Source organism: Aotus nancymaae, unplaced genomic scaffold (genome assembly GCF_030222135.1).
Source record: "Aotus nancymaae isolate 86718 unplaced genomic scaffold, 86718_ANA_hifiasm-v0.15.2.pri h1tg000053l, whole genome shotgun sequence".
NCBI classification, from domain to species: Eukaryota; Metazoa; Chordata; class Mammalia; order Primates; family Aotidae; genus Aotus; species Aotus nancymaae.
Window position 1 is genome coordinate 31870104 of NW_026988467.1, and position 16689 is coordinate 31886792.

The following is a 16689-nucleotide window of genomic DNA, read 5'->3' on the forward strand; positions in this document are numbered from 1 at the left end:
AGCAGTGCCAGTTGTTATTGGTAATAACAGTATAATGTGTTAGAGGTCATAATCTAGAGCACAAATGGACCCTGGCTTTGTAGGTACTAATTTATACCATATTGTTCTTATAAGTGCTTACTTTGGTTAAATTTTTTTTAACCTTTCACACAGTAGCTTTTCTTGATTTTTAATGAAGTTTTCATTTATGCATTATATCTTCGGTTTAAGTCTATATGTGAAATTCTTATTTTATCACAAACAAACTAATGAATGTAGTGATGATTACCTGACATTTCTTTCCCAGTCTAAGTCTTTATTTAAATTTGTGCATTATTTACCTTATGTTGTGCTTTCTGCTGATTATTATAGAATCCTTTGACCCACTTAATAAAGGACAGGGAATCCAGGCACGTTCCCGAACAAGACGACGGCACAGAGATGGCTTCCCCCAACCCAGACGAAGAGTAAGCTACAACTTAACTTTTCTAGACTTTTCTTTCCTTCATTCTACAAACATTACTTAGTTCCTGCTGCTTTCAGAACTCTGAGCAGTGTCAGGTAGTCCCATATGTTATTTTGCAACCTTGTAATTTTGTACTTTTGTGTTTTGAATTCAAGAAGCTGTCTTTTATTTACATTTTTTTCTTTCTTTTCTTTATTTGCTTTTTTATTATTTTTTTTTCTTTTTTTATTCTTTATTTTATATATATATTTTTTACATTTCTTTAGTAGGAACTTTTTATCTTTTGTTTCTATAGTTAAGCGTTTTCTTTTGTATTGCTTTGCTTACTTTAAAAAGCTTTTTATAATTCGGTTTTATGTTTTTCTCTTTTGAATAATTTCTAAATTTAGCCCTTTTTACATGTTATAATACTGAGTAGTTTGCTATTTTTATAGTATAGTAAAATAGTGAAGTTCACCTGGCTGTTTTTCCACATTGACAGGGCTTTCCCATACAAAGTTGAAAGAGTAATAGCTTTATTTTTAAAATTAGCCCTGTTGTATAATAATTACATTAAAATATTTGTAAGTTCTAAGTGTACATTTTGATGGGCTTCAACTGATTTATATGATATGTAATTAGCACCACAATCACAAACAATTCCACTTTGAAAGAAGTTCCACTATGACCCTTTTCAGTCAGCCCCTCTGGCTGCCGACAGCCACTGATCTGCTGTACAGATTGATGCAAAATGCCACTGCTTTGCCTTTTCTGAAATTTCACATGAATGGAATCCTATAATATGTAGTCTTCTGTGTTTAATTCACTTAGCTTAATGCTTTGATATTCATCCATGTTATTTCATGTCCCAGTAGTTAATTCCTTTTTATTTCTGAGTAGTATTTAATTGTATGGACAAACTACAATTAGTTCAGCTATTTAACAGGTGATAAAAATTTGGGTTGTTTCCAGATTGGGGCTATTTTGAATAAAACTTACTCAAAATGCTATGAACATCTTAGTATAAATCTTTGTGTGAACATATGTTTTCATTTCTCTTGAGGAAAGAGATCTAGGAATGAGATTGCTAGGTTTTTATGCTATGTGTATTTTTAACTTTATAAGAAAGCTGCCAGACTGTTTTCCAAAGGAGATGTACCATTTTGCATTCCCACCAGCAATGGATGAGAGAGTTCCATCTGCTCCATGACTTTGCTAACACTTGGTATTGTTGATTTTTAATTTTAGCCATTCTAGTGAATGTATAGTGGTACCTCATTATGGCTTTAATTTGTTTTTTCCTAATGGTTAATGATGTTGAACATCTTTTCATATACATATTTGCCATTCATGTTTCTTCTTTGGTAAAGTGTTTATTCACAGTTTTTGTACAGTTTTTTCATTTTTTTGTTGGGTTGGTTGTCATCTTGCTTAGTTGTAAGTATCTTTTACTGTGGACATAATTTATCAAATCAGAGTTTTGCTCCTACTTGTTACTTTTCTGTTTTCTTAATGATGAATAGCAGATTTTGATTTTGAGGAAGTTCATTTTATCAATTTGTTATTTTATGGATCATGGTTTTTAATACTTCATCTAAAAATTTTTGCCTAACTCATAGTAACTAAGACATTCTCTTATGTTTTCTTCTAGAAGTTTTATAGTTTTAACTTTTGTGTTTGTGATCTATTTGAGGTGATTTTGTATATGAGTTGAGGCAAGGGTCAAGGTTCATTTTCTGCATATGGGTATCCAGTTGTTCCAGCACTGCCCTTGGAAAAGACTATTCATTACCCATTGAATTACATTGACAACTCTGTTAAAAGTCAATCATATATGTATATGTCAGTCTGTTTCTGAAATTCTCTATTCTGTTCTATTGATTTATAAGTCTATTTTTATACCAGTACCAACTGTCCTGATTACTGTGATTTTACGGTGAGCCTGGAAATTAAGAGTGTAAATCCTCCAGCTTTGTTCTTAAAATTGTCATTTACATGTCCATATACATTTTAGAATCAACTTGTCAATTTCTTAAGAACAAAAAAAAAAAAGCCTGCTAGAATTTGAGTTGGGGCTGTCCTGAATCCAGAGAGAGAATGGACATTTTAGGAATTTTGAGTCATCTAATCTGGAAACATAGTATAGTCCTCCGTTACAAGTCTCCTTATATTCTGTTAAGTTTCTTTCATAAGTATTTAAGATATTTTGATGTTGTTGTAAATAATACTATTTTTAAACTTCATTTTTCACTGAGTACAGTGACTTGCACCTGTAATCGTAGCCCTTTAGGAGGCTGAGGCAGGAGAATTGCTTGAGCCTGAGAGTTTGAGATTAGTATAGACAATATAGTGAGACCCCATCTCTACAAAAAAATTTAAAAATTAGGTGGGCAGGGTGGCACATGCTGGTGGTCCCAGCTACTTGGAGGGCTGAGCTGGGAGAATTGCTTGAGCCTAAGGGGTCGAGGCTGCAGTAAGCCCTGATCCTGCCACTGCACTCTAGTCAGTGCAACAGACCGAGACCCTATCTCATAAAAAAGAAAAACAATTTCATTTTTCAGTGTTCCTCACTAGTATATAGAAATACAGATTTTTTTTCTTCTACGATATTTGTCTTAGAAATGAAAAAAAGAAATACAGGTAATTTTCATGTATCTACTTTATGTCCTCTGACTTTGCTCAACTAAAATCCTTAGGATTTTCTACCTAGACAATCATTATCTGTGAATAAAGGTTTTACTTTTTCCCTTGTAATCTGAATGCATTTTCTTTCCTTCTTTTTCTTATTTTATTGAACTAGCTAGTATCTTCAGTACAATGTTGAATATTAGTAGTGAGAGCAGACCTTTTTGCCTTATTCCAAACCTTGGGTGAAAAAAGTCTTACAACAGTAAATGTGGTGTTACCTGTAGGTTTCTCATAGGTCATTTCTATCAGGTTGAGGAAGTTCCCTTCTACTCCTAATTTGCTGAAAGTTTTTGAAATCATGATTGGGTATTGAACTTCATCAGGTGGATTTCTTGCATCTTTTGAGATAATTATCTGGTTTTCCTTCTTGTAAGTCTGTTAAAATGGTGAAATACATTGATTTTTTTCAAATGGTTAACTAATCTTCCATTCCTGGGATAAACCCTACTTTTTTCTGTATTACTTTTTTGTGTTGCTGGATTTGGTTTGCTAATATTCTGTGAATGGTTTTTTTTTTTTTTTTTTGAGACAGAGTCTTACTCTGTCACTCATACTGGAGTGCAGTGGCGTGACCTCAGCTCACTGTAACCTCTGCCTCCCAAGTTCAAGCAATTCTCCTGCCTCCCAAGTTCAAGCAATTCTCCTGCCTCAGCCTCCCAAGTAGCTGGGATTACAGGTGCCCACCACCTCGCCTGGCTAATTTTTGAATTTTTAGTAGAGACGAGGTTTCACCATGTTGGCCAGGCTGGTCTTGAACTTCTGGCCTCAAGTAATCCACCCACCTCAGCCTCCTAAAGTGCGGGGATTACAGGCATGAGCCCCTGCTCCTGGCCCTGTGAAGGTTTTAAGTGTCCTTGTTCAAGAGGTATCTTTATCTGTACTGTATGACTGGTTTTGGTATTAGAGTAATGGTGACATTATACAATTAGTTAATGTTTCTTTTTCTTTTATTTTCTGAAATACAGTTTATGTAATTTCTTTAACTATGATAGAATTTAACTATAATGGAATTTAATCCATCTGGAAATGGAGTTTTTGTGGGAAGGTTTGAAGCTATAAATGCTGTTTATATGGCTATTTAGGTTATCTGTTTCTTCTAGAGTAAGCTTAATAAATCTTTCAAGAAGTTTGTCCATTTCATCTAAGTTGTTTAACTTATTGATATGAGAGTCACAAGTGATTCACCTGCCTGGGCCTCCCAAATGTTGAGATTACAGGCATGAGCCACCACACCAAGCCTGGGTTTTAATTTGGATTTTCTTTTATAGTTTTTTGTTTGTTTGTTTTTAGACAGGGTCTCACTTAGTCACCCAGGCTGGAGTGGCGTGATTATGGCTCATTGCAGCCTCAATCTCTCGGGCTCAAGTGATTCTTCCACCTCAGTCTCTCAGGTAGCTGGGACTACAGATGTGTACCAACACACCTGGCTAATTTTTAAATTTTTTGTAGAGATGAGGTCTTGCCATGTTGCCCAGGCTGATCTTGAACTCCTGGGCTCAAACAGTCCTCCCACTTAGGCCTCCCAGAGTGCTGGCATTACAGGTATGAGCCATTACACTTGGCCTTCCTTTTCTAGTTTCTTAATATAGAAGCTTAGGTTATGGATTTTAGACTTTTAAAAAATTTCTTATTGAAATAATTTAATACTACAAATATCCTTTTAAGTACTGCTTTAGTTCTATCATCACAGAAATTTTGGTAAATTTTATTTTCATTTTCCTTTAAGTTCAAAATGTTTTGTGATTGTAATTGTCCTTTCTTCTTTGACCCATAAAGCTGTTTAATTTATGATTTTGTAGGATTTTTTGGACACTGTTTATCATTGGTTTCTATTTTAATTTCACTGTAGTTAGAGAATTTGTTGAGGCTTGTTTTATAGCACAGAATATGATCTGTTTACATGTTTCATTAAATAGACCTGAGTGGTAATAATAGTTATTCATACCTCATTAGGTGAGTCCATATCTGGAACATGTAAATAAATACCCAAATGTTAGTGATTACTACAGTGTGCTCTTCTATATTTAAACTTTTTCTTTCTTCCTTCCTCATATGGGTTACATTAAATAATTGCTGAAGCCCTTTCTTTCTTGCTCTAAGAACTCTGAATCTTTAGGATATAAAACTAAATTCCATATTCTACAGAATTTATACCCTTTCCAGCTTTGAGAACCCTGATTATTAAAAGTCCAAAAGTAAATTTTATGTTCTGTAAAATTTTGGAATTCTTGCAGGGACGGAAGAAGTCTGTAGTGGCTGTGGAGCCCAGGAGTCTTATTCAAGGAGCTTTTCAAGGCTGCTCAGTGTCTGGGATGACACTGAAATACATGTATGGGGTAAATGCCTGGAAGAACTGGGTTCAGTGGAAAAACGCCAAGGAAGAGCAGGGGGATCTAAAATGTGGAGGTGAGTGCACAGCATGAATTGTGTCTTGATTTAGGTAGGGGAAATATATAGATAATCTACTGAAAAGGGATACATTTTAGGTCAAAAGCCCCATAAAACTAGTTTGGGCTATACTTAATTTTTTCTGCATTTTTATTTAAACTTTTCATTTATGTTTCTCTCCCTGTCAGGGGTTGAACCTGCTTCGTCTAGCCCATGTTCTGACCCCTTAGGAAGTACTCAAGACCATGCACTCTCTCAAGAATCCTCAGAGCCAGGCTGTAGAGGTAAAATTTGTTTCTCTCTATTTGGTACAAATTATTTGTATTATTATTGCTGTTTGAAATTTGTAAATTGAACGTTTAACATTATTTAAAATTTGGAGTCTTAAGGTTAGAAAGAGAAATTCATCTTATCCCCAGTTTTAAGGATGTTGAGGGTAAGGTTATGTCTTCTGATCTTGAGTTTATTATGCAAATATAAGGAATTTTGTTTCATTTTTAACACTGTTGTAAGTGCCTCAAAATATGCCTTCTTGAGCCCTGTGTCTGCATAGTAATCCATATGGGCCCCAGTATTGCTGTTTTTTTAAGAAAATACCTGGAAAATATAGGAGTTTTTCCTTACAGTGAGATCTGTATAACTGACCATGTTTGTGAGTTTCACTTCAGCTGTCAGGAAATTTAGGATTATATGAACCCTTCAAATAAAGCAACAGTTTATAATTTTAAGGCCCACATTAGTTTTCATTTTTCACTACTTTTGACACCCTATTCTAAGTTTTTGTTTCACTTTATCTTTCGCTTTTTCTTTGTGTTTTATGTAAGATACTTGTACAATCTTTATGGAATGAGATGGGGCAGAATGGATGAGTATGTCCATGTAACTTGATTTTATTCCCCTTTCCAACTATACCTTCTTTTTGTGTTATACTAGATGATTGTATGCACTCTTGGCTTCGCTGCAGTCTATCCTGTTGGTTTTGGGACACATGTAACTGTTCTTATTGGAGCACTTAGTTGCTGCTGTGGGTTGTGACTAACTCATTGAGTTTCTGTAGATCAGGTGTAATCTGTTTGCTCCAAGGCTGTGTAAATGTACTCCTGTTGTGGAGATTTAGTAGGCCATTAACCACCTAGTAGCGTGTTTTAAGTTAAAAAAGCAACCTGCTGGGTGCAGTGGCTCGTACCTGTAATTCCAGCACTGTAAGAGGCTGAGGCAGGAGGATCTCTTGAGCCCAGAAGTTCTGAGGCTGCAGAGAGCTGTGATTGCACCACTGCACTCCAGCCTGAGCATCAGAGTGAGACCCTGTCTCTAAAAAAAATAAAAATAAAACCTAAAAAGTGGGGGAAGGGCGATAGTGGAAAGGGAGAGGTAATACTGCTTTAGACTACTAAGCCTAAACGCAAAAAAAAAAAAAAAAAGCAAAGCAGTTGTTATAGGGGATGGCAACCGATTTCTACCACCCTTTCATTGAGAAAATACTTACTGAAGATCTCTTATGTACCAGGTATGATGCTAGGTACTAGGGTGAAAAAGGCAAATGTGGTCTGTGCTGTCATGAAATAACACTTGCTTTAAGTAAAATCAACTCACAGGAGCCCGTGTGTATGTAATCTTATCTAAATGCAGAAGAGCAATGACTAGAAAGGGTGTTTTAATCTTGGCCCCACAATGTGGATTAACCTGTTGTAGTAGGACCACTACAAATCAAATTGGATAACTCCCTTGCTCAAAATTAATTCAGTTCATTGTCTGCAAAACCTTAATATGAGAAATGGGGCTGATGGTGATCTGCCCCCGCCTGCCCTTCCTCCCTTGTCCTGTACACCTAAGTCCCTGAACCTTTTCAACCTGTGACCTAGCAAAGGGAATACTGTATTCTAGGATTTCCAAAGGCAAGAGGTTGTTATTCATTATTTGAGGTGTTCTGTATTCAAACACTAGCTGAAGAAAGTTAAACAGCTTTCTTTTTTGCAGGTATACTCAGAGCCTTTAATGTAACATTAAGCACTGTGAATTCTTCAGAGACAAATAGAGTATCTCGTGTTTTCTGAATTTATCAGATCTTAGAAATTGAGTATTCTCCAGCTCTCACATAAGACTAGTGTTTTGTGGACTATACTTTGGGAAGCCTTTTTGTATATCCTCAGATTGAAATTCTTAAGCTATCTACCTGTTTAACTCTTCCTCACCTTTTAAGGTCTACCTTAGTGTCACATTTTCCAGAATCTAACCTGACTCTTCCCTATTGGATAGCCCTCATTTGCTTTCATAGATTGCCATTTAAGGAAAACCTCTATCATAGCATGTATTGTACCATATGCACATGTCTTTATTTCCCTAACTTAAGTAGACTTGAGATCAGAATCTGTCTTTAATATCTACTAGTCTGCACCACAGTGCCTAGGGCACAGTAGTATTCAATGTTTATTCAGTTAATCAAGTAATGCTACTATGTTTGTTATAAAAGTTAATGTATGAGATGTTTTCTACCTTTCTACAGTCCGCTCTATCAAGCTGAAGGAAGATATTCTGTCCTGCACTTTTGCTGAGTTGAGTTTGGGCTTATGCCAGTTTATCCAAGAGGTGCGGAGACCAAATGGTGAAAAATATGATCCAGACAGTATCTTATACTTGTGCCTTGGAATTCAACAGGTATCAAGTTAAACATATGGATTCCTCAACCTAGCAAATCCATTGACCAGAATATGTCCCCATAGAAATTACATGCACATGTACACACCCAGATATATACTGGTATTTTCATTGTAACATTATTTTTAACAACAAATTGGAAACCACCCAAGTATTAATCAAGCTTTATGGGTCAGTCAACTATAATATGTCCATATTGTGCAATACTGTAAAATAGTTAAAAAGGAATGGCTTGCTTCTGTATTTATTGGCCTAGAAAATTCTTAGAGGCATGTATTTTAAAAAGTAAGTGCAGGGCCAGGTGTGGTGGCTCACACCTGTATTCCTAGCACTTTGGGAGGCTGAGATGGGAGTATGACTTGAGGCCGGGGATTCAAGACCAGCCTGAGCAACATAGGGAGACACTGTCTCTACAAAAACTAAAAAATTAGCCAGGCATGGTGGTGTATGCCTCCAGTCCCAGCTACTCAGAAGGCTAAGGCAGGAGGATCATTTGAGCCCAAGAGTTAAAGGCTGCAGTAAGCCGTTGGCACTCCAGCCTAGGTGGCAGAGTGAGACTCTGCCTAAGGGAAAACAATAAAAAAAGTAACTTGCAGATTTATATATACAGTGTGATATTTATTTGTTTATGTTATGGGAAAATAAGCATAACATAAAATTTACCATTTTAAAGTTTATAGTTCAGTAGGACTAATAGGTACATTCTTGATGTGCAGTCATCACCACTGTCTTGTTCTATAACTTTATGACTCCAAAGGGAAACCTCAAACCCATTTAGTAGTCACTCCGCATTACTCCTTCCACCGATCCTTGGCAACTGTCTCTGCTTTCTGTCTCTCTGAACTTACCTATTCTGGATATTTCGTCTCAGTGGATTCATATACTATATGACCCTTTGTATCTGGTTTCTTTCACTTAGCATTATGTTTTCAAGGTTTATCCATGTTGTAGCATGAATCAGTACAGCATTTCGTTTTATGGCTGAATACTATTCTGTCATATGGGTATCCCACATCTTGTTTATCCATTCATCCACTGATAGACATTTGAGGTTCTACCTTTTAGTGATTGCAAATAATACTACTATGAAGATTCATATATAGGTTTTTGTTTGAACACCTGTTTTCAATTCTTTTGCCATATATGCTTAGGAGTAGAATTGCTGAGTCTTGTAACTATGACTGAGTTGTTGAGGAACCACCAAACTGTTTTCCGAAGTGGCAGCACCATTTTACATTTCCATCAGCAGTGTATGAAGATTCCAGTATCTCCACATTCTTGCTAACATTTGTTAATTTCTCTGTGGTTTTTTTTGGTGGTGGTTTTTTGTTTTGTTTTGTTTTGTTTAAAAACAACCACCATTCTGGTGGGTATGAAATGATACCTCACTGTGTTTTTAATTTGCATTTCTCTAATGACATTGGGTATCTTTTCATGTACTTTTTGACCACACGTATATCTTCTTTGGAGAAATATCTATTTAAGTCCTGTCTTAGTCTGTTTGTATTGCCATGGGGGAGTACCGGAAGCTGGGTAATTTATAAAGAAATTATCATGCAGAATCATGGCTCATGGTTCTGCAGGCTGTACAAGAAACATGGCACCAGCATCTGCTTCTGGTGAGGGCTTCAGGAAGCTTCCAGTCATGGCATCTGTGATCACAGCAGAAGGTGAAGGAGGAGCAGGCGTCTCATGGCAAGAGAGTGAGGACAAGGTGACAGGCTTTTTTTAACAATCAGATCTCATAGTAACTAATAGAGGGAGAACTTCCTTACTGGGAGGAGGGCATCAAGCCAGTCATGAGAGATCTGCCTCCATATCCCAAATACCTCCCACCAGGTCCCATTTCCAACATTAGGGATCAGATCTCAACATGAAGTTTGGAAGGGACAAGTATCTAAACTATATCAAGTCCTTTGCCTGTTTTTTAAATTGGATTGTTTATCTTTTTGTCATTGAGATGTAGAAACTCTATATTCTAGATAGTAAGCTTTTATCAGATGATGTGATTTGCAAATATTTTCTCCCATTCGCTGGATTTTCTTTTCACTTTCTTGGTGTAGTGTACTTTGAATCACAAATTCTTTTATTTTAATGAAGTTCAGTTTCTTTTTTGTTCTTCCTTTTCTTTTCCTTTCTCTTTTCTTTCATTGCCTGTGCTTTTGGTGTTATAACTAGGAATCCATTGCCACATTCAAGGACATGAAGATTTAACCCTCTTCTTTTCAGAGAGTTTTATGATTTTAGCTCTCATAATTAGGTCATTGAACTATTTTGAGTTCATTTTTGTATCTGGTATGAGCTAAGGTCTACCTTCATTCTTTTATATATGGATATCCAGTTCTTTCAGCTCCATTTGTTGAAGAGACTGTTCTTTACCCATTGAATGGGGTTGATACCCTTGTAGAAAATCTTTTGACCAAATATAGATGGGTTTAATTTGGACTCTCAGTTCTAATCCATTTGTCTATAGATGGCTATTCTTAGGGCAGTACACAGTTTTGAAACTTATACTATAGCTTTGTAGTAAGTTTTGAAATCACATTCCTCAAAATTCTTCTGGCTATTCAAGATCCTTTGAAATTCTATATGAATTTTAGGATGGGTTTTTCCATTTCTGCAAAAAGTTGTTGGATTTTTATATGATTGCAGTTAATCTGTAAATTGATTTGGAGGATATTGCCATTTTAACAGTATTAAATCTTCTGATCTATGAATACAGGATGTCTTTCCATTTATTTAGTTGTTCTTTAATTTTTGCTTTCAGCAGTTTGTGGTTTTAAGTGTGTAAGTTTTAACATCATTTTAGTTACATTTCTTCTCAAATATTATTCTTTTTGGTGCTTTGGTAAATGGGACTTTTTAAATTTTCTGTTTGGATTGTTCATGCTAGCTTGAAATATAGCTGATTCTTGTGTGTTGCTTGTATGCTGCAACTTGGCTAAATTCACTTATTAGCTCTAATAATTCATTTTTCTGTGTACTCTCTAGGATTTTCTATATGTAGGATTCTGTTACCTGCAACTAGAGATAGTTTTATTTCTTCCTTTCCTATCTGAATGCTCTATATTAATTTGTCTTGCCTGGCTGCTCTGGCCAGGACTTGCAGTACAGTGTTGAAGAAGAATGTCAAGGATAGGCATTCTTTCTTTTATTTTTATATTTTTTGAGACGGAGTTTCGCTCTTGTTACCCAGGCTGGAGTGCAATGGCGCGATCTCAGCTCACCACAACCTCCACCTCCTGGGTTCAGGCAATTCTCTTGCCTCAGCCTCCTGAGTAGCTGGGATTACAGGCACACGCCATCATGCCCAGCTAATTTTTTGTATTTTTAGTAGAGACAGAGTTTCACCATGTTGACCAGGATGGTCTTGATCTCTTGACCTCGTGATCCACCCGCCTCGGCTTCCCAAAGTGCTGGGATTACAGGCATGAGCCACTGCGCCCAGCCAAGGATAGGTATTCTTGTCTTGTTCCTGGTTAAGGGGTAAGAGTTTTTTTTTTAAAACAACATGTATTTTATATGTACTGTTATATTGCTGTAACTGTACAAAACTCACCTCTGTATAAAGAAATTTTTTAAGGATTGGAAACATTTTTGCATATGAATAGTAGTTGACTTTGTGTGATGAGTTTGAATAGTCTACTTTTCCTGTATTTTGAACTTTTTCAATAATGAAGATATATTTTTAAGCTTGAAAGTGACTATATTAAAAGAAGAAAAAGGCCGGGCGCGGTGGCTCAAGCCTGTAATCCCAGCACTTTGGGAGGCCGAGGCGGGTGGATCACGAGGTCAAGAGATCGAGACCATCCTGGTCAACATGGTGAAACCCCGTCTCTACTAATACAAAAAATTAGCTGGGCACGGTGGCGCGTGCCTGTAATCCCAGCTACTCAGGAGGCTGAGGCAGGAGAATTGCCTGAACCCAGGAGGCGGAGATTGCGGTGAGCCGAGATCGCGCCATTGCGCTCCAGCCTGGGTATCAAGAGCGAAACTCCGTCTCAAAAAAAAAAAAAGAAGAAAAAGAATTACTGTTCAGCAACAAACTGTAATCTGGCAATAAGATCATAAATTACCTTTGAGGAGGCCTCATAAAAATACCTATTGAGGCCGGGCGCGGTGGCTCAAGCCTGTAATCCCAGCACTTTGGGAGGCCGAGGCGGGTGGATCACGAGGTCGAGAGATCGAGACCATCCTGGTCAACATTGTGAAACCCCGTCTCTACTAATACAAAAAAATTAGCTGGGCACGGTGGCGCGTGCCTGTAATCCCAGCTACTCAGGAGGCTGAGGCAGGAGAATTGCCTGAACCCAGGAGGTGGAGGTTGCAGTGAGCCGAGATCGCGCCATTGCACTCCAGCCTGGGTAACAAGAGCGAGACTCCGTCTCAAAAAAAAAAAAAAAAAAAATACCTATTGAAGTGGTAATTTTTATTAGCCAGAATAAATTTAAATGGAAATAATTCTCTCCAAATCATACATAGATAGAAATGCAAGAAACCAAGATAGCCATGGAAATATAAAAAATGCTGAATCTTAAAAACACCAAAAAATTATATCTTGTCATTACACGCTGCCTTTTATTCTATTACCACTTATGGTATGTCCCTATTCCAATTGATTTTATTTGATCTGTACCATCAGTACTTTTTAAAAGAGACAGGGTCTTGCTATGTTGCCCAGGCTGGAGTGCAGTGATATGATCATAGCTCATATCGTAGCTGCAGTCTCAAACTCCTAGGTTCAGATGACCCTCCTGCCTCCGACTCCCAAGCAGTTAGGACTACAGGCATGCACCACCACCCCTGGCTATTTGTTTTAAATTTTTTGTAGAGATGGGTCTCACTGTGTTGCCCAGGCTAGTCTTGCACTACTGACCTCAAGTGATCCTCTCACCTTGGCCTCCCAAAGCACTGGGATTACCGTTCCTGGCTCAATACATTTTTAAACTGTAGCTGTTCTTTTGTTCTATCCTATGATATGGTTGTTGGTGGTTATAATTAACATAGTTTAATGTCCTATAATAAGACGAACTTTTTGAACTTTTTTGATGGTTGTGGGGCAGAGTTGAGAGCTGTAGTTAGAAGGCTCCAAGTAAATAGTTTATAAATTTGGGTTTCCCCAGCTCAACTGACATTAGCTAACTGTATTATTGCAAGAAATGATCTTGTATCTGGGTAAAAAACAAAAGAGCACATCTGCAGATACACATTATGAAACAGGAAGAACACGATTGGGACATGTACATTGGAACCAATTTTTAGTATGTCAGTTTTAGGAATTAAGTAAAGGGTTTTTTATAATACTTTGTACCATCCGTGTTTTAAAAAGGAAATAAACTCCCTTGCAAGGTCAGTGCCGAAGGCAATGTTAACACGAAAAGGACCATTAGCTTGAATTCTGGTGTTTTAACAGCTATCTCTAAAGTACTGAGAGTTTGAACATGGTTTATAATATTGTAAGGGCAAAAATTAAGGGTAAACTGTATTTCTTACAATAATTTTTTAAGAACTCATGTTTTCTTTTTATCAACATGTATATTTTCTTTTTTTTCTTGTAGTACCTGTTTGAAAATGGTAGAATAGATAACATTTTTACTGAGCCCTATTCCAGATTTATGATTGAACTTACCAAACTCTTGAAAATATGGGAACCTACAATACTTCCTAATGGTAGGGTGATTTTTTTTTTATTGTTTTCATGATGTGCTTTCTTAAATTGCTTAAGTTTTATGGTTATCTTTAAAAACAGTTGTTTATTTTTATTTCTGTCCAGATTTATAGTATATTTTGGCTTCTGAGCAGAAGGTCTTTGGTTTATTGTTGATTGTTTTAGGAAAACTGTAAATTTCATATAGTACATGTATAGATACTAATTACAGAAAATGTAAATGAATTTGAAGTTACATTTAACTTTTTAGAAACCATTTTTGATCTGGTAGCAGTGGTGTAGCTTTCACATATCATATCTGCTAACAGTGGACCTTTTTCAGTAGTTTGTATGTATACTGACCTGTTGTTAAGAGAGTTAAGTCCTCGTTCTTGATTATCTTTGACCAAATGTCATTAGACAAATCCGTAATTCACTCCAGGTCTCAGGCCGAAGTGAAAGCAGAGGTTCGGTGTTATGCTCAGTAATGTGCGCACCTTTCTCTTGGGCTGCAGAGCACCTTTGAAGAATTCTGAGCAACAGGGTGGTTTGATGCATTTAGCATTCAGAGAGGGGACCAGGGACAAAGATTTGCAATAATTAAGTCATGTTTATGGATAATCTCCCAAGAGTAGAATGCAGAAGTAGCAGCAGAGGACTGAGGAGAGATCGGTAGGAAAGAACTGTGTTTAAGGGGCATCATGAGGAAGGTGCAGTTAAGGTCCACTTATTTTCATTCTTCCTTAAGACCTTTGCTTTTCAAGAAAAATCCCAGGTAAGTCATCAGGAAGTGACCCCTCTTAATTAAAATTAAAAATTAAGGTGGGAAGAGTGGGAGGGAGGGAGTTGTCTGCCTTTTAATGATCTTGGCTAAATGAGACTGAACTACTTAACGGTAAGTTTAACGATCTCCAACAGGGGTTTGCAAACTGTGGTCCATGGCCAAATATGGCCTGCTCCCTGTTTTGCAATCCATGAGCTAAAAATTGTTTTTACATTTTAAAATATTTGGGGGAATTTTTTTTTGAGAATTTATATTTTGTCATGTGAAAATTAGGTTGAATTCATGGCTGGGCATGGTGGCTCACACCTGTAGTCCCAGGTATGACTTTGGGAGGCTGACTCAGGAGGATCACTTGAGCCCAAGGGTTCAGTTCAGCCTGGGCAACATGGTGAAACACTGTCTCTATAAAAATTACAAAAAATTAGCGGGGCATGGTGGTGGTGCTTGTAGCCCCAGCTGCTCAGGAAGCTGAGGTGGGAGAAGCACCTGAGTCCAGGAGGTTGAGGCTGCAGTGAGCCCTGATTGTGCCACTGCCCTCCAGCCTGGGCGACAGAGTGAACACCTGTCTCAAAAAATAAATAAATAAAATTATATGAAATTCAAATTTGCCTATAAATAAATTTTACTGGCATATAGCTGTGCCTGTTTATGTGTCCTCTATGGCTCCTTAGTTTCTATAGCAACAGCATTGTTCAGAGCCTATATGGCCTACAGATTCCAAAACATTTATTTTCTGGCCCTTTTGAGAGCTTAACAACCCCTAATCTAAAATATCAATAGATTAAAACTGTTTCAGGAGACTCTCATGATGTCTACTTGAGTGGAATCATCTGCCTTTTTCTTTGTGGTTCCTTTTCTAGTTTTCTGCATAAGGAAGAGGGGAAAGAGGAACAATCAGTCTTTCTCTTCAGATCTCTGTGTCCTAGAATTTGAGAGATTACTTAGTCTTCTTTAGCAGGAGCTCAGTACTGCTTCTTGTACCCCTCCTTCTGTCTAGGTTACATGTTCTCTCGCATTGAAGAAGAGCATTTGTGGGAGTGCAAACAGCTGGGCGCTTACTCACCAATCGTCCTTTTAAACACCCTCCTTTTCTTCAATACCAAATACTTCCAACTAAAGAATGTTACTGAGCACTTGAAGCTTTCCTTTGCCCATGTGATGAGACGGACCAGGACTCTGAAGTACAGTACCAAGATGACATATCTGAGGTTCTTCCCACCTCTACAGAAGCAGGAGTCAGAACCAGGTATGAGATGGTGTTTGTCAGATTTCTCTTTGAAGTCTTAGTAGTGGTAATAAAATAGAGAGTTACTGCAGAAAGGTAATTACAAATCCTAGAGGTGGAAGAGTGTAGCTTTATTGTAACATTTGAGTATTTTTCTCTATTGTTAGAGAGAGGTCAAAGGCTGGCCTCAAAAGGAGAGGAATCATGTTTCAATATACTTTCATTGGCTTTTAAATTAGAAACTTTTATTTAATTGGGTAGCTCAAGTAGCCTGCATTTTAAAACTTCTCAGGGAATTTAAATTACAACCAGGGTTGAGAATCACTAATTTACAAACAGCAGATGAATCAATCACTAGTTAAAAGAAACCTACATAATTTTTAGTCCATTGTTTTGAAATCTTTTTTTGACCAGAACCCCTAGGTTTATTGTCTTGCATTTCAAAAACAGCCTATTAAATAACAGTTTTTAATCTTTAAAAAATCTTGGTATTATAGGATTAGAAATTAAATTTATTATTTTTGAACAGAATCATAAGTCATGAACTTACCCAAATCAATTTCTAAAAGTAGAACATATTTTTTTGAATGTGAGAATTTAAATCACTAAAATAAAATCTGTATTTGTGATGTTCAACTTTGTATTAACTTTTTTCTGAGTTGTTCCTTTACTAAGATTATCTTTTTCATCTAGTGTCTTATGTCCTGTTTCCTTAGTTTTATGTATATATGTAACCCACTTTGTGCTCTCAATTGATTTGTTTTTTTCTTTTTTATTTTTTGAGACGGAGTCTCACTCTGTCACCCAGTGCAGTGGCACAGTCTTGGTTCACTGCAACCTTCACCTCCCAGGTTCAAGCGATTTTCCTGCTTCAGCCT

The 16689-nt window shown here is 36.9% G+C and overlaps 1 protein-coding gene across 5 annotated transcripts in view; it reads left to right on the top strand.

The window, feature by feature from the left end:
• ZMYM4 (zinc finger MYM-type containing 4) overlaps positions 1 to 16689 on the top strand; it is a 155129-nt gene that overhangs the window by 134101 nt on the left and 4339 nt on the right. For all 5 annotated transcript variants that reach the window (XM_012439931.3, XM_021677160.2, XM_012439925.2 and 2 more), the window contains 6 exons: positions 352 to 446; positions 5347 to 5518; positions 5689 to 5784; positions 8004 to 8155; positions 13714 to 13825; positions 15584 to 15832. In XM_012439931.3, coding sequence (XP_012295354.1) covers positions 352 to 446; positions 5347 to 5518; positions 5689 to 5784; positions 8004 to 8155; positions 13714 to 13825; positions 15584 to 15832 — 876 coding nt within the window. The remainder of the gene's footprint in view (positions 1 to 351; positions 447 to 5346; positions 5519 to 5688; positions 5785 to 8003; positions 8156 to 13713; positions 13826 to 15583; positions 15833 to 16689) is intronic.